Raw genomic sequence first — 27,174 nt, 5'->3', positions numbered from 1 at the left:
GATCAATGCTGTACCACACACAGGGCCTACTATTTGTAGTACACACATGCTTATAGGAGGAAAAGAGCATGTAACTTAAGTAATTCACTGATGTTATGCTAACAGTGATGGGGAGCCAAATGTTATATAACCTGGCTGTTAGAGAAAAGCTCTCCTGCCAAAGCATACAGATGTGGGCATGGTGATGTAATTTCAGGACACACACACACACACACACACACACACACACACACACACACACACACACACACACACACACACACACACACACACACACACACACACACACACACACACACACACACACACACACACACACACACACACACACACACACACACACCATGCCTGTGATATTTTACCCACAGGGAGATTTTCATCAAAGCATCCATAACACTGAGGCTGTTTTTCTGAATGGTAAGTATCACATCTCATGTAGAGTATAAACAGAGGTTTGTGTTTCAGTTTGCCTGCAAGACATAAAAAAATCCAAAGTTCTATATGATGAAAAAAAAGTTAGATCCAGTGTATCTTATGTAAAAGAAATGTTTATTTCCATAATGAACACATACAGTACATTGTTTTGATCAACATAAAAAGTGCAATATGCATTCAAACTACAGCAATGTACAGTACAAAAGTTACTGCATACTTAAATATAAAAAGAAAAAGGTTACATACAGTGAAGTAACCTGTTGTGATCGTTGTCACGAAGGCGTGACAGGAAGCTTTAGAACTCACCGATGATATGAGCATAAAAAGCTTAACAGCTATGAGCCTGATGACTTCACTGAGTCGCTCTAGTTTCTCCCAAAAGGTGCAAAAAAGATGTGACAGCATTTCTTTAAATACTAACATGATTGAAATTATGGTTCACACATTTTGTACAGCTTCAATGGTGTTTCCAATTTGTCAAGACAGCCAAGAAACTTTGGTCTTTCACATTTTAAAAAGCACAAATGAGTTTAACACATTGGCAACCGTCCAGGATGAGCTATTTTTAAGATCAAGAAGTTCTGGAAGTAAAATGTTGAATATTTTGATTTCATATCATAAACATGGGAAAAAAAAATCGTCACTTATATTACACGACTTGAGTGCCATTAAATCCTCAGTTTCTGTCACACTAGGCATTTGTATTATGATTTCAAGCCATGCAGCATGACTCCTCACTCTGCTCTCCCAGCAACACAGTAGGGAATGATGAGGTCAATAACATTACACTAATGTTATTTTGGAAGATAGCTTGTGTGTACCAGTATTCACTCAATAAAAAACAGTGCAAAGTAAGAACAAACTCAGAAATGTTTTGTTCTGTTTGTTGAAAACAGTGAGCAAGCCTCAGGCTTAACAAAGTAACAACCTCCTCTCTTTATTTCATCCCATTCACTCACTCGCAAACTCACATAAAGTTACGCATTAATGCATAAACACACACTTCCACATTAAAGTGAGTTCAAAACTGATTTCCTTGAATGAAGTAAACTTAAGTCTAGCCATGTGTTCATCTGGGAAAGAGCTCCATGAATGCAACATGAGGTAACCATTCAATTTACAACCCTCTAGCATCTAGAACCAGGACTGTGTGGTTAACAATTCTACATACAGTATATTATTAACACTTTGCTCTCTGTCAACGCTCCATTGAAGGACTCAAGTTCATCCATGTAGACTACCACTTTGGACCAGGCAGGTAAAAATAATCTAAGTGCCCACGAATACCATAGTTTGGTACATATCAGGTTCTACTGGCTGTGAAGTTAAAGGTTATAGAGGGTCTTGTACCGTCTCATCCTGCAGTCTACCACAGCTCTGTGCCTCTGGTCTCATAGGTAAGGCACTTGTTTGTCCATGAATCAAACCAAGTTAGAGGTGAACTGATGGCTTACACAGATACAGCAATATGACTATCATCACTGTGAACAGCAGTTTAAAGAACAATGTGGCAAAGGAGAGAGTGCACTCCTTAGAACAACGATTGGCATTGTTTATATGTTTTCTCTTGTTTCATTAGATTCTCCAGCCCCACAGGATGACGGATGAAGGGAAGGGTAGAGTTTACACAACCTCCCCTTGGTGTGTCAGCTTCTGGGCTCACCTGGTAGCATTCTCTCTGGAGTGTGCAGGTCCTTGCAGGGCCGGGGTGCAGCAAATGGGTTGGGGGAGTCCCAGTCTTGGCCCGGGTCTGGCTCTGGTGACAGCGAGAGGAGCAGCAGCGTTCCCGCGTCTGAGGAGCAGGCTGAATACAGGTCCTCCGAGGAGAAGTTGAGGCTGCCCAACTTGGCCAGCGAGTTGGACCGCTTCAGCCTTGAGGGAATGGTAAGGCCCGCCAGACGCATGCGGGTCTCAATCTCCTGCGCCCTCTGACGCACAAGGCCAGGTTTCCCCCTGACGCTACGCAGGCTGTCGCTGCTGGAGCTGCGTGTCAGTGTCGAGCCATGAGGTGAGGTGGTGGGTGTGAGCAACCCCGAGCCCACCACCCCCAACAAGGCTTCATTGGTCAGTGGCACCACCAGAGGCTCTAACCGCACTTGGCATGGAGTGGAAGATTTGGGGAAGTCTCCGGTAATGCTGGGGAACTCCTCTTCCTCCTCAGGGTGAAAGGGGCTGTTCTTTTGGCATGCGTGCAAAGGCTTCAGAAAGTGCAGGCTCTCCTGGGATAAACCTGAAAGTCTCTCTAGTCTCTCTGCACGGCGGCGGACCAGCCCAGACCGCTGCAGCTGAGAAAGGGTCTCCTGTTGTTGGCCAATGTAACAAGCCACACCTTGTTTCTCCTCCTCTGCATCCATGCTCACTAGCTCAGGGACAGCCTCAGAGGCAGCAGCAGCAGATTGACTACTTTGACTATCAGTCTTTACTTTGACTAAATCACCATCGTCCTTCAGCTCCATTAAATGCGGTGGGTCTACTGGCTGCATGTCTCTGTCAAGTGGAGCTTTAGGAGAGGAGACAGCACAGTTGGCACAGTCACAAAGAGGGCCACAGGGGTGCAGCACTACAACTGAAGACTTTAGGCATTTAGAAGAAGAATGGGGCAGTGGGTACGAAGCACTTAGGACTTCAGAAGGACTGGAGTTAAGGCAAAGCTTAGAGACAATGGGTGGACAGTCTTCTTTTTGCTTGGCCCTGGAAGGAGGGGCAGAGTCAGCGGTTTCCTAAAAAAAAATTGATAAAAGAAAAAGTGTCAGAGGGAATAAGGTAATAATTAAAAAAGGATTATTGTAATTAAATCAGCATTTCCATTTTAAAACTTAAGTTAACCATCTAACTAAACTTACATTAAGGTTAATTGGAGTGATCATATGGTTGTTATTGTTGGAATTTTCATTTAGGGTTGCCAGGTCCATCCCATTGCCATCTGCATCCCCCTCCACCTCAACATCTTGCGTTTCCTCTCCTCCGCCTGCTCCCCCACCCCCTCCATCATCTGGTTGCATGAGTACCTCCATCTCTGCCTCCTCCTTTTGCACCTCCTCCTCATCCTCCTCTTCCACTGTGCTGAACTCAAGCCTCAGACGCAGCTCTTCAAGAGGCTCAGGTCCCCGAGAGCTTGTCTGGGCAGCAGTTCCTTCAGCTGTTGGCCCAAAGTGGGGGAGAGGGAGGCCTTCGCGTCCATCGAAAGCCTCGTCATCCAGCAGAGCGTCCCGCTCCACGTCATCGATTTCAATGAAGACTTTCTCCATGCCGACGAGGGGAGGGCCGCGCACAGGAGTTGATGGTTCACTGTCCAGTGCAGAGTCAGAGAGCCGGCGGAAATAGTAATTGTTGTAGGCGGGGTCGATCTCCAGCGCAACAGCCCTGCGGGGGGAGGGACAGGCGGCTCCCTTATCTGAGAGCGCCTCCTCACAGCAAGGAGACATCCCTGGCTCGGGAGTCAGGTGACTTCCCTCCTCTCCACCACAACACTGCAACCCCTGCTGCCCCTCAGCCATCTCGCAGTCTGCATCTGGATGCCAAAGCTTGTTGTGACGCTGTTTACTGGACACAAAAACAAAGATCAGAGGGAAACAGAAGTCAAACCCAACATGTCATCTTCTACAAGCAAACAACACTGTCCACACACCCCCACAAACAAATCTGTAATGGGCTGTACCTTGCGTCCAGGATGCCCTCATATTCAGCCAGCTGTCTCATAAAGCCAGCATTGGGTCGTGTGATGCTCCTCTTTTGCTTGACAAAGTTATACGCCTTCTCCAGCGACCAGCCAAACTCCTTCATGGCGTAAGCAATGACAGTGGAAGCAGATCGACTGACACCCATCTTGCAGTGAACTAGACACTTGGAGCAGTTCTTTCTATTGGGACGATTAAAGACAAAACAATAAACACAGTTTTAACAAAAAGCTGAAAACTCACTTAAGGGTCTCTTATCAGCTTCTTTAAAATAATTAAATGTGAAACAAGATACCAGATTAATTGCAGATCTAAACACTGAGTAAAAATTAAGCTTAGACATATCTGATATGCTGAGGGAGTCTGCTGCAATGATGATAAGTCTTCACAAACTGATCCATCCTGTACATAAGCAACATGTTTTCTGGCCCATTCAGGACTCACTTTGCTTTAACAATGAAGTTGTACGTGTCGTTCCAGTGAGCCAGGAGGTCTGTGGCGTCTTCGTCATAGACACGTATGTTGTGATAATTGAATGTGCCTGGAAAGAAGTTGTCTATCTCCCGGGTAACGTTGAGGATATAGCCCACCCTGGGGAGGAAAGATAATGTTAACTTATCAACAAAATTCCTTCTTGCTCGAATCATAATGAAAATGTTGTTTTATGTGTGGTTATCTGAGCTCCTCCATAACATTAAATAAATCACCCCGTCTCCTGCAGCTCCTCCAAATTAGATGCATTCCATTCTGATCCCTAAATAAAACAAATGAAGCAAAATAGTGTTTAGACTGATTCAAATCTCTGCAAGCTTATTCCTTCTCCAAAAACAATCATTTCACAGGAAAGCAGTCTTTCTTTAGGCGGCAACAAAAAAGGACCCTTTTATCCTGGAGTTATTCACAGGAAACAGATGTCAGTAGATGTAACAGACAGTATCAGCTGTCTCACCAGGTATACGTGGTCAAAGATGAGAGTGGCTTTGTCCATCTGGCCCAGGATCAGCAGCATTTCATTATCAATGAACTCCTTGTACTCCTTCAGGTTACAGCTCATGTGTTGTTCCACCTCTGTACGAATCTGTCGAAGAAAATCAAACAGCATTTGTTGATTTTTATTAATCACACAGAGCAGTTTATGTAACGGTCAAAAGATGGGAATATTAAAAAGAGTGAAACACAACAGTACCAGAGTTCTGGTGAGAAACACTATTGGGTTTGCATTTGAAACCGCCAAATACCTGTAATAACTTAAGTATGGTTTGAACAAATCGGTAGTAAACAGCCGTTACATTTTAAAGAAGAGTTATGCATCACTACTCCATCAAAAGTATATACAGGAACGACTTTTATCACAGAAGAATTAAGTGTTAATGCAACCAGAAAATCCTAAATGACAAGACACAAACAACGCAGTGGTTTTGTTCTGTGTGTGTGTGTGTGTGTGTGTGTGTGTGTGTGTGTGTGTAATATGTTCACCTGTTTGCAGGTGACGTTCTCCAGGTCCTGGCACGTCATGATGCTTCTGAGTTTGGCTTTGATAAGGCACTCTGTCCTCTCTCTCTCTGACGGCCTACCAAGGATAAAGTCTCATCAAAATCTCAACACATTCACACAACAGCTGCTCCTGATGTCATTTCCTTGACAAAAAAATGCTTTCAGTTGGGTTTTGTGTTTACTGACTTGTCAACAAACATGGTGGGTGAGTCTGGCCGGGTAGTCTCCAAGTCCTTCATAGCATTCCACTCGTTGATGCAGCTCTGGTCTGAGGCGATGCAGCTCTCATAGTAGCCCATCCAGGTGAGAGCCATGCCTCCAGGGAAGTAGTTATACCTGCGCGACACCTCACATACCTTGTGCAGCACCTGCAGGGCTGACCTATATTGTGGTAGTTTGGATAAATAAGTGTCACAGTTTGAGTCTGATAAAAACAATCATATAACTGTAATGTAATGGGTTTTAAAGGGTCAGTGCAATTCTTTGCACATGCATCATTGTGTCAGCAGGGGGCAGAATGAGTCAGTGCTGCTTCTACCTGCCTCAATGCAGCAGAGTGGCACATGTGTTTATCAGGAGATTTATTGTGCTGTGTCATGAAGCTATTTTTCGTAGACAGCCACAGTGACTCCCGAGGTTGTTTGTTACTCACCACATAGCCTGCACCGACACGGGTTTGAAGACATGAGTCCGACCCGCTGTGTTCACAGTAAAGCCCCTGAGGAAGAGATAGAACAGATGGTCATTGGCTGAGCACCATGACGCTCTGAGTCTATCATGTTCAATGTTCAAGTGTCAGGGACTGATGCAGCGTGGGTAAAGACAGGGAGACATCACTGTGCAAAATGCTGCAGCTGTGTTGGCTGCCTGAGCTGCAGGGGTCACACTCAGAGAAAGGACTCACCCATCTCCATCCAGATGGATCTTTGTGTCACTCCACAGAGGTAGCACCATGCCTATCGAACAGCTTTTGCTGGAACAGAAGAAAATGAATTACCTACCCAACAAGCAGGATTAAAATAGACTTTTCTTTGTCAAGACCTGCATGCAAGTCCATAATATGAAATGATTTTCCACATTGAAGAACCCTTGTCGCTACTACAGTTATACCCAAGGACATTTTAATGACAGGAGTTGAATATAGACAATGCCTTCTGTGTTTAGGTCCAGTATATAGATACTGTCATCGACAAGAGCAGAGGATCCGCAATGCCCCGATAATCTTAATTTTAAGAAATGTGCTTCAAATGCCTGAATACGCAAATTCAGACATCGAAGCGAAAGTCCAAGACAAACACATCAGTGGAAACACACTGCACATGAAAAAACATGCTACAAAAGGGTGAAACAAATGCCTAACAGAAAGAGCACTTCAAATACCCAATTGATGGAAAGTCAAAAACACACAAAAGCAGAAAACAGTAAAAGTAAAATGCTGCAGATCAAGACTTTTAACACAAGTGCTCTACGTGACAGCTTTGTAGTTGATGGAGCAGGAAAGACCAAGCTCTGAATTGATCTGTTATTAGACCATGTAAAATTTAACACAACCAGAGGGGAGTGTCATACAATTATGTCCTTATGTTTACTGTGCCAAAACAAGTCTTTGTATACATGTAAATAAAACCTGCATAACTTTGCTATATTATATTATGTTATATTAAATTATTTTTGTTTACTACAACTTATGGTCATATTATATACCCATATTTATTTATTATAGTGCTTAATCTGTCATTACCAACCATAATCACACCATGTCAACCTGTCACTCCTGAAGATTTTCAATACTGCCTGTAATTACTACTATCTAATACATTTGTAACATTTGTATTTATCTAAATTGTATTCTATCTTTATTTATCTATTTCTATTTTTACTTGTTTTATTTTACAAATTGGAACTTTTTTTCTTGATTGTACTTATGTCTGGGTTGCTGCAACAACTGAATTTCCACCTGGGGATCAATAAAGTAATATTTTATCTTATCTTATCTTCTCTAACAGCCACAGCAGCTTCAATGAATGAGCTAAAATAAAATGTATTCATCCATTCATTCGAAATGAAGCCAAGAAATTTACAGTGCGTCCATTCGGGACTCTGACACCAGGAATGAAGAATTCACACAGAAAATGACAGATGAGGAGGAGGGATGTCTGCACAGTCATCTCCCCACTCCTGGAGACCTGGACAGGCAGTCCAGTGGTAGAAGCCCTAGGATGCTTGGAACCAAACCCGAGAAGGATTCCTCTGCACTAGTGAGAGAAGCCAGCTCCTATCTTCAGTTAGCTGCTCAGCTGGCAGCACATTCAGCTGACTGTGCCTGGTGTCAGGCTCAGATGACACTGGCATGTGGTAGATGGAGCTCTGTTGGTCGTCTCTCTCCTGGCTCCTGGCTCATTACTAACACTACTTCCTGATATCAAACTATGTTGCTCTCCCATCTTAACAATCAATTCAACATCTGGTCTTCTCTGTACTGTCAATCATAAAGCTGTGTCACTGAGCACCCCCACAGGCCCGAGTCTTGCTGCATTGTACTTTTATAGCTATAGCTATAGTGTTTTGCTGTTGTGTGTTTTTGACTTTGTATCAATTGAGTATTTGCAGCGTGGTTGCTGTCGATGCAGCTGTTTCTGCTTTGTATTTTCCAGCTGTGGCATTTGTTTTGGACTTAAGCATGTGTTTTTGAATTTACATCATTCAAGCATTTGCAGCATGTTTCTCTTGCTCAAGATCGTCAAGGTCGTTGTAGATCCTCTGCCCTTGTCAGACACTGTATGTAGAGTGTTAAAAAGCCTGCAGGTATAAAGTCATGTGTGACTCATTCATTAAAAACAGACATACAATTTGCAGTTGAGCACTGTCCCTCTAGAAAGAAGTAACTGAAGTTTTATGACTGAAGAAAAACAGATATGTGTGCCATAGTTCATGTAGCAGCTCCAGTTTGAGGGAGAACTTTACAAGTGACTGTTGTTTCATAAACATACAAACATCTCATGACCTTTACTCAAGAACTGAAGCATACATTTACGTGTGTTGGCTTTGAACAGACAGTTATCTGTCTTGTAAACAATATCATAAGAACCCCCACTCACACACAAAGAGAGGGCCTATGCTTACCAGTCTTTGCTGGTAAAGTCGATTCCCAGTAGGATGTTCTCCTCTGTGTCTTGTCGTCCACTGGTATACACCACCACCATGTAACGCACACGATCTGACCATGCACTCTCGAGCCGCACCGCCTGAACACATTACAGACAGTACACTTCTAATTAAATACCAGAACATTCAGGTAAACACAAAAAAATGTGTTTCTCCTTTGTGTAGTTTCAAGTGAAATACTTTTAGAAAGTAACAGTGTTCAAAACAAGCTTGAGAAAACAGTGACTCGGGATCATCCTTTACACTTCTGTTGACCCAAAGCTAATTCGAATAAATTTGATGTGACAGAATGATTATCATGCCCAGTTTATAAAAACAAAACTCTTATTATACACAACACCAAACACCTCAAAGATCTAAAAAGGTTGATGCACTGACCCTACTGCTAAAATCTGTGTCCAACACAAGTGTCACAGCTGGCTGTGCAAAGACAACTGGCACACAAATTTGAAGTAATAGGATAAGCGGGTCTTCAGGATGTGTGAGAACTCAGAGCTGGTAAACATAAAATGAAAGAACTCTCACTAACGCACCATGGAAACATTTGGTAATGCTCTCCCAAGTGTGTTCAAACCTGCTCTCATGAGCCAGTAATTACAGTGAACAAATAAGCTTCTTAAGTACACAATAAAATGCATTCTGCAGGGTTTGCTATGCCAGCTTGTTAGTCACTCCGCTGTATGTGTTTGTGTGTTTTTGTTTTGATGCATGCATACTTATGTTGTCTCTCACCAGTTTGATTCTGTCCTCTGAGCGAAGAATGTTTATCATCACCTGCAGGTGTTGAGGTAAGTCGCCTGTTGAAGAGGATCATAAAGAAAACTGACGTCAGTGATTATCAACTCCCTCCTCATTCAAAGTGGCACAGTTTGACATTTTAAGAAGAACCAAAGATATAAAGCCTGTTTTACTTTGACAACAGCAATCAGGAATATTGATGAGAACAGGACACATGCTGGAAACATCATGTGTTACTACCATAGTCTAGTGAAGATACCTTGAGTTACACTGCTCCTAGTGTTTCATGTTAAAGCCCTCCTCCCCAGGTTCTATTAGACAACGACAGAACCAGTTCTGCTTTTTATCAGCCAACAGGTTCATCGAAAAGAAAAGACAAAAAATGTTTCGTCTATACATAAGCAAATTACCCAACCACAAAACCACAATTTAAGAGCTAGGCTTTGTTCATGTGAGCTCCCTGTGCCAGGTCTGATGTAAGACACGTCAGTGAAACTGGATAATAAAACAGGGTGTGGAGACGGAACAACAGCTATTCAAAGTTGCAGCAGATTGGAAGCCAACCATGTTGAAATATGTCACAACAGGTAGACAAATAATATCACCTCGACTGATTCCGGCCTTGTGCATGAAACAGAAAGTGGCTCTTTGTAGGTCATTTTCAGGTGCATGCCTCTTTAATAAAATCACAGCACAAACGTGTTTGAAGTGACATTGTGTTAGCTCTTCCACTATATGACACTGGTCATGGTATCAGTTCTGGGTTTCAAGTCTTGACATCATTTATCTATCTATATCTATTTTTAGTTGCAGGTTTAAGAAAGTGCATACATGTCATGTCACGTCCAAAAATGACAGGGCAACACGCAGTTCAGAACTCATCTTGTCAAGGGATTACATAAAATATAAAAAACATCAGTGACTAGTTGATTTAATCTGAAAACTTTACACCTATCATCTTTTATCAAGGTATGATATTACTCATACTCTGTGACTGGGCTAGGGTTAGTCAGGAATATTTGCACAAGTTCACCTGCTGAGCGCTTTTTTACCTTCACATAATAAATCATGTGGACTCTGTAACTCCACTGACCACGGCTCCTGTGAGAAAACATCAGGTGATACGCCTTTAACTGTATTTAAGATTTCAAACATATCAAACTGTAAAAGCCAAGTGAGTTCACAGCTCTGTGGCAGCCAAACTGGCATCTGTTCTGAATTACAACATCTGCAGGATACGAGTCATTCACAGATACATAAATATATCAACAGAGCATTATGTATCATGTTTCTGTGTTGGGGTGAGAGGTTCAAACAAGTTCAACTGATAACCTCGACTGACACCACAGACCTTCAGCTTAGAGATAAGCTACTGTTTGGCCTGCATTAGTGGGCTTCAAATATTCTCCACAATGAAGCAGTTCACAAAAAGATGGCTGAATCAAATACAGCTATAGTTAGCGATAATAGATGTCATTTCAAAGCTCTGGTGGGCTCATTAGAGTGAAGCTTCACAGATTACAGTGTTTCTATTCTATCTTGAAGCTCTGTTGTGTCATGTTTACTTCCACAAGATGTCCTTATGGGACCAGATCATATTTGTATCCTGTCAATGGGGATGGCCACTGGCTATGAGAAACAAGTATAAAGAGCAGGGATAGCTTTATCAAGCTCTTTGTACGAGTCAGGTCACTGTCTTTGCTCTTCTGAAGGCCAGGGTAACCGGAATGTGTTGGAAAGTAAAGCAGAGCCTGCAAATATGTGGTCTACCTGACAATGTGGCTGGGAGACTGGACATAGCTGCCAACCCTGGCCCTGACCGGCCAAATGACTTGGCAGCATTTTGTCTGTAGTCTGTTGGGGATTTCCCATCATGCCAGTGCACTGTGAGGTTAAGCTCATGTCTTAAAAGCAATGACTGTAAATTTCGATGGTGACATTTTACTGTAAAACCTTTTATTAAAGACATAGAACCTGACTATTACATTAGAACGATAAACTGGGGCAATGTGAGCATTTTAGTGACTGTTGTTGAGTAAAAAAAACTGTAAGGCCAACTACCAACTGCTCACATCATCATCATCCAGTCCCTGACTTACAGAATACCACAAACTAGGGATGCACGATATTATCAGCACATTATAAGTATCGGACGATATTGGCTTTAAAATTAACTATCGGATATCGGCCAACACGCCAATATCCGCCGATATAATTAACCGATATGGGCTCATGTTTTAAGTTAAATCTGAATTTAAGCAGCACATTTACTTTCAAAGAGTAAACCATTTCATTTAATTTGGGTTTAATTGCTGTACAGTTGCACTTTTCACATGTTCCCTGTGAACAGAGGTTAGGTTTATTTACTATGTCAAATGTGAAATTGGCCAACTTTGCCCTGGTTGTGTGTATTGTTATGATTGTCTCAGGGAGAGCATCATCCAAGTTTTAAGTAGGATGTATCTTTTTGTATGAATTTTGTTTGAAAACAATTGTCATAAATAAATATGTAGTTTTAAGTATTTTTCTTCTTTTGCACAAGAAATGAATATGACATAACAAATGTGATAAGAGGATCACCATAATACTGTATGCTAATTCAAATACAGAAGAGAATGGTTGATCTCTGCAATTAGGTGTGCGGAAAAACCAAGCGGCAAACTCCGGTCTCAAACGATGAAGCCAATGCGGAAGTGCTATAAACTGCAGTACATCGAGAATCCGCTTGAGGCTGGCTGCAGAAACACCGGAAACCACATAGATATGAATGGGAAAAAGACGATCTTTGCAGCATTAATAAACATGTTTACAGCCTGGTTCAAGAAACGGCTTGGCCCTATGAAGCTAATCTCTCTAATGGCACACACTGTACGGGGAGTGAATTTTTTTCTAACGTGACGGTTCAGAAGATATTAGGATTACGAGTTTTGCCCAAATAAGGACATGACTGACGTGACTCCCGGTCGGGAACACACAGCCATTGGCTAAGAGGCTCACACTACGTCACACTCTGCCTGGTTGAGTTCCGCATTACCAATATGGCTGCTGCCGTCGATTTGCTTCAAAACAGCTCTCAGGAACAGATGGGTGACGTCACGGATACTACGTCCATATTTTATACAGTCTATGGGAAAAACGTGTCTCATATCGGATATCGGCCAATATCGTGCATCCCTACCACAAACTGTCTTACTATAAAACTAATTTTAGAGTTGTGATGTTTCTTCAGTAACATGAACCAAATAAATCATAAAGGACAATTATGGAGGGCTGAGAAAGTAGTTCACATTTACCTTATGTACCCTCTCTTGGTAAAGTGAACACATGGGGGACACACAAGGTAATGCAAACAATCAGGGCCTCCTTTAATCGCCCAAAGTAGTTTTGCTCACAGTGCTACCATGCGCTGGGTTTAAGCTCTAATCGGCCTAAGCTATACGTCTGGAACATGCTTATCAACAAGGCACCTTCCATCCTCCTCAAGTCAGCTACAAATTGCTGCTGAGTGTAAGGGCACAACAGTTACACACTTCATTACCTGAAAGACAAGTGTGACGGGAAGATTAATATCAGCACACATCTAGTTTGTGTGTACCGAGTTCTCACCTGCATGTTTGTGGGGCGGATGTGCTTTCTGGCCCTGTTGGCTGCTCCCCTGCTGCAGGAAGAGGGCAGCACCCTTCACCATGAAGAAGCTCTCGCTCAGGCTGCAGAACAGATGGGAGAAAGAGGTTACCGGCAGTGAGACATTGGGCTTTACATCAGACACAGCGCTGCAGAGGAACAGCTCAGCACATTCGGGCCAGCTTGTTTGTTGGACAGTGAGACTGAAAAATGGAACATGACACAAATGAAATATTCAGTTTCCAACACGTTCAGTTCATGAGAAACACAGCCAACAAGATGAGCATAAATCATGGTTTCCTGCTGCTCGTCAATTATCTCAACAGCTGAGGGGAATAGCTCAGCTGCCACGTTACAGAGGAGGACCTCGGGTCTGCAGCAGCCATGAATCAAGCTTTGATCCTGAGTGCTTATCTGGCGTTTTTCTGCTGAATGGGCCGCGTTCAGATTTGACTCGTCAGGTCTCTGCTGCTTTGGTGTAATGCAACACAGACCCAAATAATCAACTTAACTGCAGACGTTTGTTCACAATGAACGAAAGCAGAGATTAGCGGTTCACACCTCATTTTAAAAATTACTCTTTTGGTGGGGGAAGGATTTGGAGCTGTTAACACATTACATAAGTAACCGCAATAAAATAAGGAAGTGAGGTGTTTCTTTCATGGTGATTTCAATCATTCCATTTTACTGAAAAACAATGTGAGTGCATTCATAAATCTAGCTGGCAGCAGGGTGGAACACAGGCACCTTGTATTCTGTGTGTGCAGTCTGGGAAACCAGAACGTCATCAAAGAACTGAAGGAAGTGACGACTGACGGGACAAAAGCAAAACCCAAAAAGGTACTATAGACTAACCTGTCTCTAATTCTCTTTGAAAAGTCTTTCATTTGTAGTTTTCAACACTAGAATGCTTAAAATCAGTGTTGCCCTGTGTTGGTCAAATGTGGGAAAATGCTGGTTATTTGTAACAACGTAAAAAGTATGACCTATATTGATGCATATCAATACCTCTTAAAGATATCAAACCTCTTGACTGAGGTTTAAATATCCATGTTCTCCAACTATGATACCAATAACTACAAATGTCACCACAGTTTCAAATCCAGCTCTGACTGTTCCCTCACTCGGCTCTCACTGATCAGAATTTCAAAACCCACATAGGAGGGCAGGCCTGGGCTAAACAGATGATTCTGTGTGAACAATGGACCTCGCTTTGTGCACCTCACAATAAATTCTCCAGTTCCACAGTGACAAAGCACGGGGGAGGACACTTCTCAAAGAGAGCTTTTGTCTCACTTTGGTAGATTTTTTTTGTTTCAGTCTGTTCTCTGTTTGAGATTTATGAGGGTGTCAGGAGGGTCTGCTGTCAGAGAATGATGGATAATATGAGTAGCAAGAGCAAGAAGAGGTCTATGGCCTAATTGAGGATGTGTTCAAGTCCAAGCTGCTTCTGTGGCACTGAAAAACGGCACATCTAAAACAGCCGTTTCATCTAATGATGAAATTTGAGGACGTGTGAACCATGTTCTCATGTGTAAATCAAGGGCTGTCCCACTGCTTTACAAGCTGTACTCAGACGTCCTAATTAAACAGCCTCAGCTCTACTGTCTCTTGCCCTGCAGCACCCTGCTATCAGCTTCTCCTCAAACACCAGAGCTAAAAATACAACTGCTATCAAAGCATACAAAGAATAGGATAGTAAAGCTCGCTAGATAGCCTCAATGATTCCACATGATTACAACCTACTGCACGTATTCCTCCTTTACAGTCATAGAGACCAAAGAAATAAAAAACACCAACACATCAGGTCATACAGTTAAACAGCCATAACTGAATCTCAGTTAAAGCTGTGTGATAACTTTGTTTGTTGAAGTCCATCAGCTCATTTTAACTAAACATGTGCAGAGGCTAAATCTGACTGCTGGCCTGATACGACACCAAGGCATCTGTTGCAAAAGAGCTCAGCCAACACTCAAATCTGACATTATACGGATGAGTCAAAGTTACGGCAATACATCAGAAGTTGATTTAAACACCGAGAATAGAGTAAGAAATCTAAACCGAAGTCAAATGTTTTATCCTAAATCTCAGTATCAGGCTTCACTCACATGCGGTTGATCTCACTCTGGGTCAAGACAGCATTCTCCACAAAATAGGGTATCATCTTCATCATGGCCTCCTGAATGGGTTCTAGAACCAGATGCATCCTGTTGACTGGAACAGAACCAGGGCCAATCTGATGTGAGCTACCTCCTCTTCATCAGTCTCAAGAAGCAGCAGTAGGAGCACAGTAGAAGACTGACAGGATCAGGTCTTAGTTGTCCACTGTTGAGTGACAGACAGAATGACAGTCCACAGTCATCTGTGCTGCTCAGTGAAGCAGAGCCGTCTGTTCAGATGCCACACCCTCGTGTTTCCTCCTCCTCCTCCCTCATCTGAGCCTCTCAGAGTGTGTGTGTGCGAGTCAGACTCCCGCCTGGAGGGACGTACTGCAGTCTCCACCCGCTGCCTCAGGCTCACGCAACTGAGCTCTCTGTCTGTTTAGTCCCACTCTTCAACTGTACACCCTGGGCTACACATTCACATCAAGAGCAAAAGATAACAATAGAAAGCACTTGCTAAATTCCCTTTAGAGACAAAGCGGATCACGAACTTCAGCAAACAATGAATCCAGAAGAAATCCTTTTGCATGAGGTCTTTACTTTCCTCACCCACCAGGTCCAAATCAGCAAACGGGTTTCCTCTTTATGTAAAACACGTCCACTTCCAGGCTCTTGTGTTGTCATCCAATAGAAACAATATCCCAACCAAGCTTGGAGTGCTGTTTTCTCTCACTGTCTCTAAAGGAGAAAAGTAGGACCACTTGTTCAATCAGTAGGAGACAAAAAAAGTAGACTGTGGAATCCTAATGGGACGTCTCGGTCTGCATGCCACAATAAGGGTCAACAGAATCCAAGACAGTGCCTCCAGGGAGCTTAACACATGAGCCAAGCACTGGAGGAGAGGACAGTGAGAGCTGGCATTCCTCCAAAACCTCCCAAATCTCATTATACCCAGGCTTATAAAGGGAGGGATTATCTTGTCTCTCTCCTTCAAGTGGCCAGCAGCTGCTGTCACTCACTCCCATGTACTGCAAACAAACCCCAGTGGGTTTGAGTATTAGAGGGTACCATGACAGGTTATAGAGGGCATTTACATTTGATGAAGTATAATCTATAACAACAGTGAACTTTTTTTTAGTTGCAAAATAAAAAATAAAAAACAGAACTGTACAAATATATTCTTTCAAAGGAAGTTCAAACATGTTGAAGTTGAGTATGCAGATTTGACTCTGTTGGGGGTGTAAAAGTTAATATAAGCTACAACTTTATTCCTAACTTTCTCTCTAAGCTTAGCATTCAACCCCCCACACGTGCATTATAAAGCAGCTCCACTCAGTTAATCTGGGAGGATTTGCTGACAGACATTAACAATAGTACTGCGGCACAGATAACAAGATAGCCCTCCCATTCTCCTCAAAAAAAAGTCTGTTATAGGTTGTTGCTACCATTAACCAAACTTGATAAGCCAACATAGGTTCAGTTGTGTTCCAGGTGGAAACTTGGAACAGCTCAATGTTTCAGGTGTATGTAGAAGTGGAGGGATCTGATGGATTTAGGATCGTCCTTATCTCATGATGTCAAGCTGTACGAGCAGCAGGCACGGATGATGGCATGTCGCAGAGGTAAGGTATAGTTTGCTGCTGCAGCAGATGGACCGATAGGACCAGATGTCCTCTAAGCCATGGACTGAATCACCAGGTATCAACGGTATGTGAGAGGTGTGCACTGGATTACATTTGGGAGTTAGTTCACAGAGGCAGTGACCAGGCCAGTTTATTCAGGGTCTTCGAGTGTTCTGCACACACCAGCACAGTGAGGGGAAAAAATGCTATCTTGGGGCTGCCAGTTGCATAATGCTGGCATTTTCTCACTTACAACACTGAGAAGGGTAGAGAATAGATGGAGAGGACAGGACAGGGGGGAATAAACCTCCTCAGGTGTCAGTGGAAACATGGGGGCTTGAGATGCATGACATCATCATGTTATCGTGAAAAAACGATACTCTAAGCCAGGGGTTCCCAAAGTGTGGGTTGGGACCCCCTGGGGGTCGCAAAACTCAAATGGGGGTCGTGAGATGTCTTTCAGAATGTTTTTCTTTTTATTATCTTAAAATTAGTACATTTTACCCATTACAGCTAAAAATATCGACAAAAATAGTAGCTAACCTTGAAATAAAACTTTGAAAATAGAAATTGTAATGAGTTTTCTGCTTTTCTTATTGCCAGATGACTCCTAAGCAGGGCGTAAAATCAACTTTTTCCCTCATATGCCATTGGCTAGTGAGCTCCAAAAAATAATTTTGTCGATATTAAAAAATATCAACAAAATAGTAGCTAACCTTGAAATAAAACGTTAAAAAAAGAAAATGTAATGAGTTTTCTGCCTTTCTTTTTGTCAGATGACTCCTAAGTTTAGGGTTAGTGAACAGTTAATTATCAAAAGCATCAGTAGCGGTAGGTTAATTCATAACCGCACAGGATACACAGCCACATGTTCATATAGGTAGGCTAATTTTCTCCAGACCAGCTACATGAAGCCACATTAAATCAGTTTGAGGGACAGTCGATGTTGCAAGTCTTTAGCACCTATATTTAGGGGTCACAGGCTGAAAGTTTGGGAACCCCTGCTCTAAGCTACAAGATGTATTTTGATGTATTATGCCATCTGAATCGCTACCAGCCCTGACGAGTGATATCTACAAGAGGAAGTTTGCGCTGAGTTTAAACTGGCTCCATGTAAGAAGCAGGAATGTTCCTGTATATTTTTCCTGTGGAGGTAATACTCTGTAAATCTTTCATCTTACCCTCAGAGCTGAATCCCTCCTCCTCAGTCCAAACACTGCACCACCTATCACCATGCGAACACACACACATTTCTGTCTAGTTGTGCTTCTTGCCTAATTCTGCTGTGTATGTACAAGGTGGTAAGATGAAATCATTCCCTGGGCCTGTGCCTACGACACCTGCACCGTGTTTATGTTGGCCTCCATCAACCCCTTAGGCTCGTCATCATTATCAAGGTCAGTCGGGAACATGGAACACCAAATACTCCCACTTGGCAGTCGCTTAGCTGTCCATCAACATATGGAGCTATCTGTCGAGAGCACTAGATAAGTACACGCTGATCTTAAACAAAATACACCTGTCAAATAAAGGACACCTTAATACGCTATAATATTATAAAACAGGAATTCACCCGCAGTTGAATTGCATAATTGGACTTACCAGCCCTTTAAAATATGGAAGCAATCTCAAGGCAAGACAGGACTTGTGTCACACATAGATCATTCTTACACACATGGATCGCTTTGGGACAGAGCAAAAGCTGTTATATAACGAACAGGAAAGGGAACTTTTAGAATGACACACTTTGTTTGCTGAGGGTCACAAGTGTTGGGCTTTTTAAAATATCACCTAGTTGTAAGAGTCCTTAAAGTGACATTCTCTGCACAAAGGAAGGAAACCACCAATCTCACAATAGAAAATCTGAAAGGTAGGGAACATTACTAACCATGAAGACATGCTTCAGACTTACACAGCTCTGGTTAACCAGATCCATTAACTGTAACAGTTAAGGTACATTTTTTGGGATTTCTCACTGTCATTGACTCTCATTAACGCCCTCAGCAGTGGAGATCCAGCTAACTATCATCACATGCTCAATGGACAGAACGATTTATGGTCAATTTAATGCTAGAACACCTTAAGTACTCCAGAAGTTTGAAGGTCATTTCTGTTTCAAATGACATGATGACCTCATGCTTTGGGACTGTTTTTCTGCAAAGGGGACAGGACTACTGATCCATGTTAAGGGAAGAATGAACGGGGCCATGTATCGTGAGATTTTAAGCCAAAACCTCCTTCCATCAGTGAGAGCATTGAAGATGGAACGTGGCTGGGTCTTCCAGCATGACAATGATCCCAAACACACCGCTCGGGCAAACGAAGGAGTTGCTCCGTAAAAAGCATTTCAAGGTCCTGGAGTGGCCTAGTCAGTCTCCAGACCTCAACCCCGTAGAAAATTTGTGGAGGGAGTTGAAAGTCTGTGTTGCCCAGCGACAGCCCCAAAACATCACTGCTCTAGAGGAGATCTGCATGGAGGAATGGGCCAAAATACCAGCTACAGTGTGTGCAAACCTGGTGAAGACTTACAGGAAACATTTGACCTCTGTCATTGCCAAAAAAGGTTATGTTACAAAGTATTGAGTTGAACTTCTGTTATTGACCAAATACTTATTTTCCACCATAATTTACAAATAAATTCTTTAAAAATCCTACAATGTGATTTCCTGGATTTTTTTTCTCATTTTGTCTCTCATAGTTGAAGTGTACCTCTTATGAAAATGACAGACCTCTCTCATCTTTCTAAGTGGGAGAACTTGCAAAATCAGTGGCTGACTAAATACTTTTTTGCCCCACTGTAGGTGTTGTGCACTTGTGTTGGTGAATAGGCTCTCCTGACATTTCATTAAAAGAATGAAAAAAATAACACATTTGCACTCAGGTTTGAACAGAGGGCTCTGTAATTATGAATGACACATGAAGACCCCCGTAGTCATGATTCCCATCATATGGACAAGTGGGTATTTTAAGTGGGGCCAAAAGCTTCTTTGTACTGATCTAATCCAAACTGAAATTGTATCTCTCCAGTAAACAACTTCACTGCAGCTGGTTCACAATTAGATAGTTGTTATCGAGTTCTCGCAGCCTAGTGTAGCTCAAATAAAAGTATGCATGTTTCCAAAGCCACACAGAACATTCATTATCAACAGTCACACACCTCTAGAGCAGACTGAGAATAAAATAGCAGCACTTGTTGGTCATTTTAAATACGATATTTGGTACATAGTCATTGCAGTCAGTGCACTAACTTAAGGCTGATCATTAGAAGATAAGGTCCAAAAAGGAATCCTGAAGTCCGCATTAAGCTAAAATTGCCAAGGAAATGTACATAATGCCTTCAGCACATGACATTACAAATGAAAGTACAACTTCTCTTCTGCCAGTTCTTTCTAATGCAAAAGATCTCATAACTTTAAGTGCCCCAGGGACTGGGCTGCAGCTTTTCACAGATAACTGACTCTATCAGGCTGAAACACGACTGAGTCACTCTGTCACAATTTGTAAAGCACTTTTCTCTTACCCAAATATAATGAAGTTATACATCCTAGAGCAGCAAGTTTTTCTACAATCAAATGCACAAAAAAAAACAAAAAACCACAAGTCACTCCAGCCAAGTGGTTTCCTTGAAATTATTGACTTCATTACTTCCTTTAAATGTATTCCCTGGCCTTGTTGCATTATTAGAAACAAGGTTGGCTGACATTTAGGGTGAAAAAGTCTTGTTTGTAAAAGAAAGGTCCATCCTGCAAAGACTGTAGTTATTGTGGTTGGCTGGCAGAGGAAGAACAGTAACTTCCTATATAAATTGTTATTTCTTTTAAAAACAAGAGAATGAGTTTGAGAAGTTTTTTAAAGAGACAAATAGTTGGGTTCATTAAAATGTCTGGTTTAATTACTCATCAGTGATAGTTTGATGAATTTATGTGGGGTTGTGGACAGAACATGACATTTGATAAGGACAACACAAGCTTTGAGGAAAAACGAAATTACATTTTTCCTTATTTTCTCACATTTTAAAGATGAAACAACTAATCAGTTAACTGATAAAATAATCAACAATGAAAATAATTGGATGAAAAAAATATTGCGTCTCATTTGACCAATCAAATATTTCCATTTATAATGCCTGTACAGGGGTGAATAACAACCTAAAAAACCTCACCCATTTAAATTACATAACAGCAAAAAGTTGTGCACAATTAGAGGCGGGGTGGTTTCTAAAGACAAGTGGGTGCTGCTGGCTGTCTGCTAGGTGTCACATATGCTAACTCATTCACTGAACTTGACCTTTCAGCTGGCTCTGTACATGTTATTGGACTGTGCACAAGTTTGTTAAATGAAATAGGTGTAATCCATGTTATTCTGTGTGAAACATCTATTATTGTTGTATTTAAATCTTAGCACTAAATAGCTGGTATCTGTGTCTGTGGTTTCTATTTCTGGCAGGCAAACTGTTGTGTGTTTCATATACAAAATTTTATTTGTGGCAGTCACTGCACCTGCCCGTCACTCATCTGGGGGAGTCGGCTGCAAGTTCCATTGCCTTAACAAGTTCCATTGCCAAGCATGGCAGAGAAACATTTTCAGCAAATAAAATGGGAAAATAAAATAAATAAATGTATGCATGTGGTTTTACAGCGTCATAATAACATTGAAATGAAAGATGACATAAAATCTATACTTTTGCAATGCAATATTTTCAGAAACAATTAAAGATTGAAGCAGCTAGTACCTTTGATGGCCCAAGGAGCACACCGATTTATTTCTGTCAAACAAGAAGCATTTCAACCACCTGCCCATTGTTATCATCCTGGCTGCACTTTTACTAGCATGCAAATGTACGTGATCGCTCGCTGAACGATTGACGTCAACAGACAGAGGCCCTCTGGTCCATGCGGTTTTGCAAATAATATATTTTATGAATGAATATGCTCAATTGTTAAATAGTGCCCTATTTGATGTTGCATTGAAATATTATTATATATACTTTTTTTACATTTGTCTGTACCCCTTGCAGTACTCCCACGTACCCCCATTTCAGAATCACTGGCCTAAACAACAATGGTCCACAACCATCACAAAATAATTTCATTCTGTGTAAAACAACATTGTTTACTGGCTTTACTGACTATCTCTTCTGGTTAAGAAAAAAACAATAAAGCGGAGACCACATGCTAAACTTAAGGCCTAAAAAAAGGAAGTCGATACATAGATAACCTTACTGTGGTTGCATCCATGATTTAAACAGTGCATGGTTTTTGCTACATGTGGTGTTGCTGTCCTGATTTGTGTTTTGTTCTCAGAGTTCTCCGGTGCTTGGACCTTCACGACTTCCTCCTACCCGCCTACCTCTGCGCCTATTTCCAATTACTGATTTGCCTACCTGCCAATACCTGCATGTTAGCTAACTAATGCACATAAATCAGTGTATTAGACCAGTCCGTGTTTGAGTTCTTCCTAGTGTCACACTACGAACCTTGACATGTTCCTGTAGGTTAGAATATGTGCAGTTCATTCTATGCCCATCCAAGATGGAAACAACAGCTGCTTTGAATCATATAGTTTTACTGAGTGAATACTTCATCTTTAGGTTGAAACAATGTGTTCAATCATTTCAATTGACAGGACAAAACAGGAGTTTAGAAATCTGTTAATTTTAACAAGCTCCAATAAGCAAACGTTTGACGTTTCTAAATGACTAAGGATGCAGGCACATGCCCACTGTGGAAAGGCAAAGTGACTCAACAGATGATGCACAGTTCAAGAACAAGCTCATCAATCTAAGGTTTGTTTGAACTGTAGACAGATCTGTCAACATATTACTTGACAGACTACTGGGGAAAAACACTGCTTTACAATTTCTTATTTAGAACGGATGACTCTGCCAACAAGACAGACATGCAGGTGTTTTATTACACTGACTCTTAAGTATCCTCATTTATTGGTGCAAGCTAGTCTGTCTGCCTTCACTCCAAATGTCACCAAGTGACTCAAAAACAAATGCAGCCAACAAGTCAACAACACCTGTGGTGGTAGTCGAATCTGACCTGCTTTTACAAACTACCATATAACAGAAGGGCATAACTGAACTTAGAGTAAACTTACCTCTGATTTATTCGCCGTTCATCTTCACTCCCAAAATCCTGAAATGCAGATAAGGGCAAAAAATAAATACCTCATTGTACAAACTTTGGCATTATTATGAAACATTTCAAGGCTGGCTTAAAACAGAAGCAGCATGTTTGTATATTTTAATCCAAGAATGTCAGATATGTTCTTTTTTTAAAAAAAATACAAGGCCAGATGTTTTACAGAAAGGTTACATTTCCATGTTGGTGTTTATTTTATACTGCAGATCACACCACTTATTACATGGTCTGTGAGACAGCTGTGTACTTTTCCTGAAACAGCACAATAATGTATTGACCTATTTATGTACCCACTATACTGTGAAACTTGGCTTGCTTATGTGGCATCAAACAGGTATTGTAGGTAGATAGGAGAGCAGCTTGTCTTCAGCATTAGTCTGACAGTATGCTCCAATAAAAGTTCATCTTGTCTTTTCCTTCTCACACTGCTGTCAGAACTTTGCTGCGAGCACATACCAGTGCAGTCACCGTAAATGCAGGTGTGTATTATAAATGCATTTAATCTGCGGAGCCTGAGGAGCTTGTAAAACGCAGAGGGAGCAGACATGAACAAAACAAGTAAGCAGACTTAAATCAGTCAGATCATCTAGCAGATAGCACAATTCGGTACAAATTAAATGACAAGCAATGACATGGTAAGAGTATAATGGGGGCTGATGAACTGTATACATGTTTTTGACACCAGCCAGCACACACTGCATCAATCAGTCAAAAGCATTGCTTGGTGACGTTACGCACCTGTCTCTTTTTATGACTAAAAGTGCCATAAAAGAGATGCCTCATTTATACAATTTGAGGCATATTTCTGACCAAACAGCTGAGGATTATAAGGCAAGACAGATGATGCAGGAGATGGTTAAGATGATACTGTGTCTTGTGGTTTAACAACCAGCCAGGGTACATTAAAATTTAAATCTTAGTTATTTTTAGGGAGGGACCATATGTCTGATTAATCTTCATTAAATCCTCTTTTACCAATTTTGAGAAACTCTACACATGCTGCCTGAAAAACACAATGCATGATTAGGGTTTCAAAGGGGTGGAACATTTCCGATGAGAAGTTAAGCTGGGGAATTTTGGAAATATTCAAAATTGGAAATTATAGGAATTTATGGGAATTTAATGGAAATGTATCATATCCAAGCATAAATAATTGTTATGTTTTAAGAAGACATCCATCCAAAATAATTCAATTAAAACAGATTTATTTGTAAGTCGAACTTTATCAAGTGTTAAATATTTTATTAAGTCCAAAATATGAATGTTGAGTTAAATATTACTCATCCCCCGACCCAACCCCTTTGAAAATTAACAAAAATGCAATCCCAACAAAGTCCTATTCAACATGCAAATAAAAAGTGCATGTAGGGGGCGTGGTCTCATAGCCCTACAGTAAACAGTGTGATACGTGCATGTGATTGAGGAATAGCATAGATATTCAACTGTACTTCCATGAAATCTGGTTGTTTTAGTCAGGATTATGCTAAAATATATTTTCCCCAACTATAATTAAGTTCCCTATTAAGAGCCAACCTCCAATTTAGTAAATTTCTGATTTATTCCCATAAATTCTTGTTAATTCCCATGGAAAGTTTCCAATTTTGAAAATTCCAGGAATTTTGCTACCCTATGCATTCAAAAAATTCTGAGTACCACAAAGGGAAGCAGGGTATGTATTTAAATAATACAGTGAAGGTGACAAAAGATAAACTGGTTTCCTGCGAGACTCAAAATTTCACGCCATGTCTGTCACTGAAAGAAGGCATTATGTTTCAATGGGAGGAAACGTTTCTACTCGCTAAACAGTGGCTGTAGCACATCATGTACATTCAAAGGGGAAAAAATAGTAATCATAAGGAATACGGAGAAACAGAGAAAACGACTGCATTCAAATAGAATCATTCTGCAAGGAAAGCATGTGACGTAGACCTAACTTTGTATTGTTGTGTGTTGTATAATCTCACTCATAAACTCCCTCATGCCATCTTCTATCAAATCTGTTTACCACTGTTCGCTCTCCTTCAGTAGTCCTCCTCCACCCCACCCACCCCTCATGAGTAGATGACATCATAGCTGCAGCAGCTCCCTGCTGGCTGTATCTGTCACACCTCAGCATGCAGCTGGACTACGCCACCAACAGCAGCAATACTAAAAAGGTACAGGGGGGAAAAGACAGCCAAACCAACAAAACCAAATCCTTTCTAATCCATGTGCAGTTTCAACATTGGCATGACATTGTATTTGTCTAGTTTTGAACGTTCTGTGGGACAATCAAATATTTTTCTAGAGTTTGCTTCAATAAAATGAATCTGATTGAATGGATAGCTCAGTGTCACAAACTATCTCACTCCAACACAAATATCTCTTCAACTCTCTTCAGTTATAGCTGGTTCAATACTGCTCTAATGGTGGAGGGTAATACATACTTACCCTGGCTGATGGATTGGTAAGTGATCAGATTCTCTCTGTGCTATTTATTGGACCAAAAAATTAGGAATCCTGAAGTGTGGCACCTGTGTTTACCATTGACTATATACTTTTTTTCACCATTTTGTAGTGCTCTCTGCTTCTGTTTTTCTAATCCTTTGATGGTGTCTCATGTCAGGATGTCCTTTTGTGTTTTTTAAAGTTACTGGATCTTAATTTTGAATCTGGTGCTGTTGGTGGAAAACAGGCAACTTAGTTTCCATTGATATAGTTACACAGAGAGGTGTGGGATGAGCTTCTGTGAGTATGCTTGGTAATTAGCGCCCCCATCTGGCAGTGGACAAAAACATTTGTACTTGAAAAAAGAAAAGGAAGTTATCTTCCAGTTATAGCACTTTTGAGGTTAAGGTAATCACGTAACCTTTGTTAGAGAGTCCGGAATACAGGCAAGCTCAAACTATGACTCTCCACTGCTCGGAGGGAGTGTAAGCACATCTTAAAGTTGAATATTTTGCCCCAAGAAGTATGCTTAGCAGTCTAGATATGCTCCCTGTGCTTGCTCCAGGAACTATCAGAGGAGCAAAAACAGTAATGCTCATTCCCTGTCTGTCTATCTCTAATATATAGTCTGCCTAAGAGAACAAAGCTCCAGGAAAACAGACTAATCCTCCAAACCTCTGCTTTCATATTGGCATGTGTCTGTAGCAGTGATTGGACTGTGACAGTGTCGTTGATGTCACTGTGCTGATGTTGTACGTGTTAAACAAGCATTTTTCAATAAAATAAACGTAATGTTCAATGACAGCCAGTCATATCATGAAACTGCTAATGTTAGCCCCAGCTAATATCATTCATATATGTCACGCTCAACTAGCTTTTTCACATTTTCATCGGACTCAACAGATTTAGGATTTTTTGTGATTTAATTTAACTTGAAAATGAGGACTCTATCCCCCGTAGAGTCGTATATGTTGTGGGGAAATGTATGGTTATCAGGAACGAAGGCGTTAGCTAGCAAACGTTAGCTAAAGACCTAGCTAGCATAATATCAACGGTGCTAATTTAGCTTCAATCAACATCTCCCTCTCCGCCTCTCCGCTTCTCACACTCACTACACCGGAGCACCGTGTTACACCAACACCTGAGACTGACCTCCCCCGCGGCTGTCGTTGCTGTGCTGGCGGTGGATGCGGCACTCGGGGTCGGGGACCGCTGCAGTGTAACCAACGCCATGGCTGGAGGCTGAGGATGCACCGGCCGGCCGCTGGGCCTGGAGAGCTGCTAGCTGCTCTGCTAACGGTTCACTGATGGATGGAGGGAGGGAGAGGAGCTGATCCTGCTGTGTGTGCAGGAAGTAGTCATGTCAAGCCCCTGTCCATTCTCATGGCATGTTCTGTCTGTGATCGTACAGAAATTAAATCATCATTTCAAAAATAGTGATAAAAAATAATAATAATCAGGAATAAGTAAAAGTGAATAAAATGAATTACAGAAAGCTAATAATACCCTTTTTAATAAAACAAACACGTATGATTAACATAAAATAAAGACAGAGAATAAAATGTGGTATTTTCTCCAAAACAGAAAAAATCTGATGAAAAAATGAATTCAGTCAGATGAAAAACTCTGAATTAATCTTAAAGCTGCAGTTGGTAGGAATGGTGTAAAAAACTGTCCTTTTTTCTGCTGGGTTTGGAGAAAAGGTCATAAAACCAATCAGTACTCATCTGTAAGTGAGGTA

The 27,174-nt window shown here is 41.4% G+C and overlaps 1 protein-coding gene across 2 annotated transcripts; it reads right to left on the bottom strand.

The window, feature by feature from the left end:
- Positions 1 to 530: 530 nt before the first annotated feature.
- On the bottom strand, positions 531 to 26,805 carry ssh1a (slingshot protein phosphatase 1a). 2 transcript variants are annotated; one of them, XM_034692468.1, is made up of 15 exons: positions 26,586 to 26,805; positions 22,963 to 23,000; positions 13,116 to 13,216; positions 9,504 to 9,568; positions 8,730 to 8,851; positions 6,511 to 6,579; positions 6,259 to 6,324; positions 5,793 to 5,987; positions 5,589 to 5,682; positions 5,062 to 5,190; positions 4,820 to 4,866; positions 4,557 to 4,703; positions 4,094 to 4,294; positions 3,279 to 3,978; positions 531 to 3,155 (listed from the first exon to the last, which is right to left on the bottom strand). In XM_034692468.1, exons 1-15 carry the CDS (start codon positions 26,664 to 26,666, stop codon positions 2,082 to 2,084), a joined length of 3,129 nt encoding a protein of 1,042 aa, XP_034548359.1. In that variant the 5' UTR covers positions 26,667 to 26,805; the 3' UTR covers positions 531 to 2,081. The 2 variants fall into 2 exon arrangements, with proteins under 2 accessions (XP_034548359.1, XP_034548360.1); XM_034692469.1 differs by lacking the exon at positions 26,586 to 26,805 and adding an exon at positions 15,242 to 15,458.
- Between the last annotated feature and the right edge of the window lie 369 nt (positions 26,806 to 27,174).

The sequence above is a fragment of the Notolabrus celidotus genome, chromosome 9, assembly GCF_009762535.1.
Source record: "Notolabrus celidotus isolate fNotCel1 chromosome 9, fNotCel1.pri, whole genome shotgun sequence".
NCBI classification, from domain to species: Eukaryota; Metazoa; Chordata; class Actinopteri; order Labriformes; family Labridae; genus Notolabrus; species Notolabrus celidotus.
This window is presented reverse-complemented; position numbering and strand designations above follow the sequence as displayed.

Coding starts and splice junctions, on each gene's coding strand:
- ssh1a (XM_034692468.1), bottom strand. CDS start 26,666: ATGGCGTTGGTTACACTGCAGCGGTCCCCGACCCCGAGTGCCGCATCC. Junction 4,704..4,819: donor GAGGAGCTGCAGGAGACGGG/GTGATTTATTTA, acceptor TTTCCTCCCCAG/GGTGGGCTATATCCTCAACG. Junction 3,156..3,278: donor TCACTCCAATTAACCTTAAT/GTAAGTTTAGTT, acceptor ATTTTTTTTTAG/GAAACCGCTGACTCTGCCCC.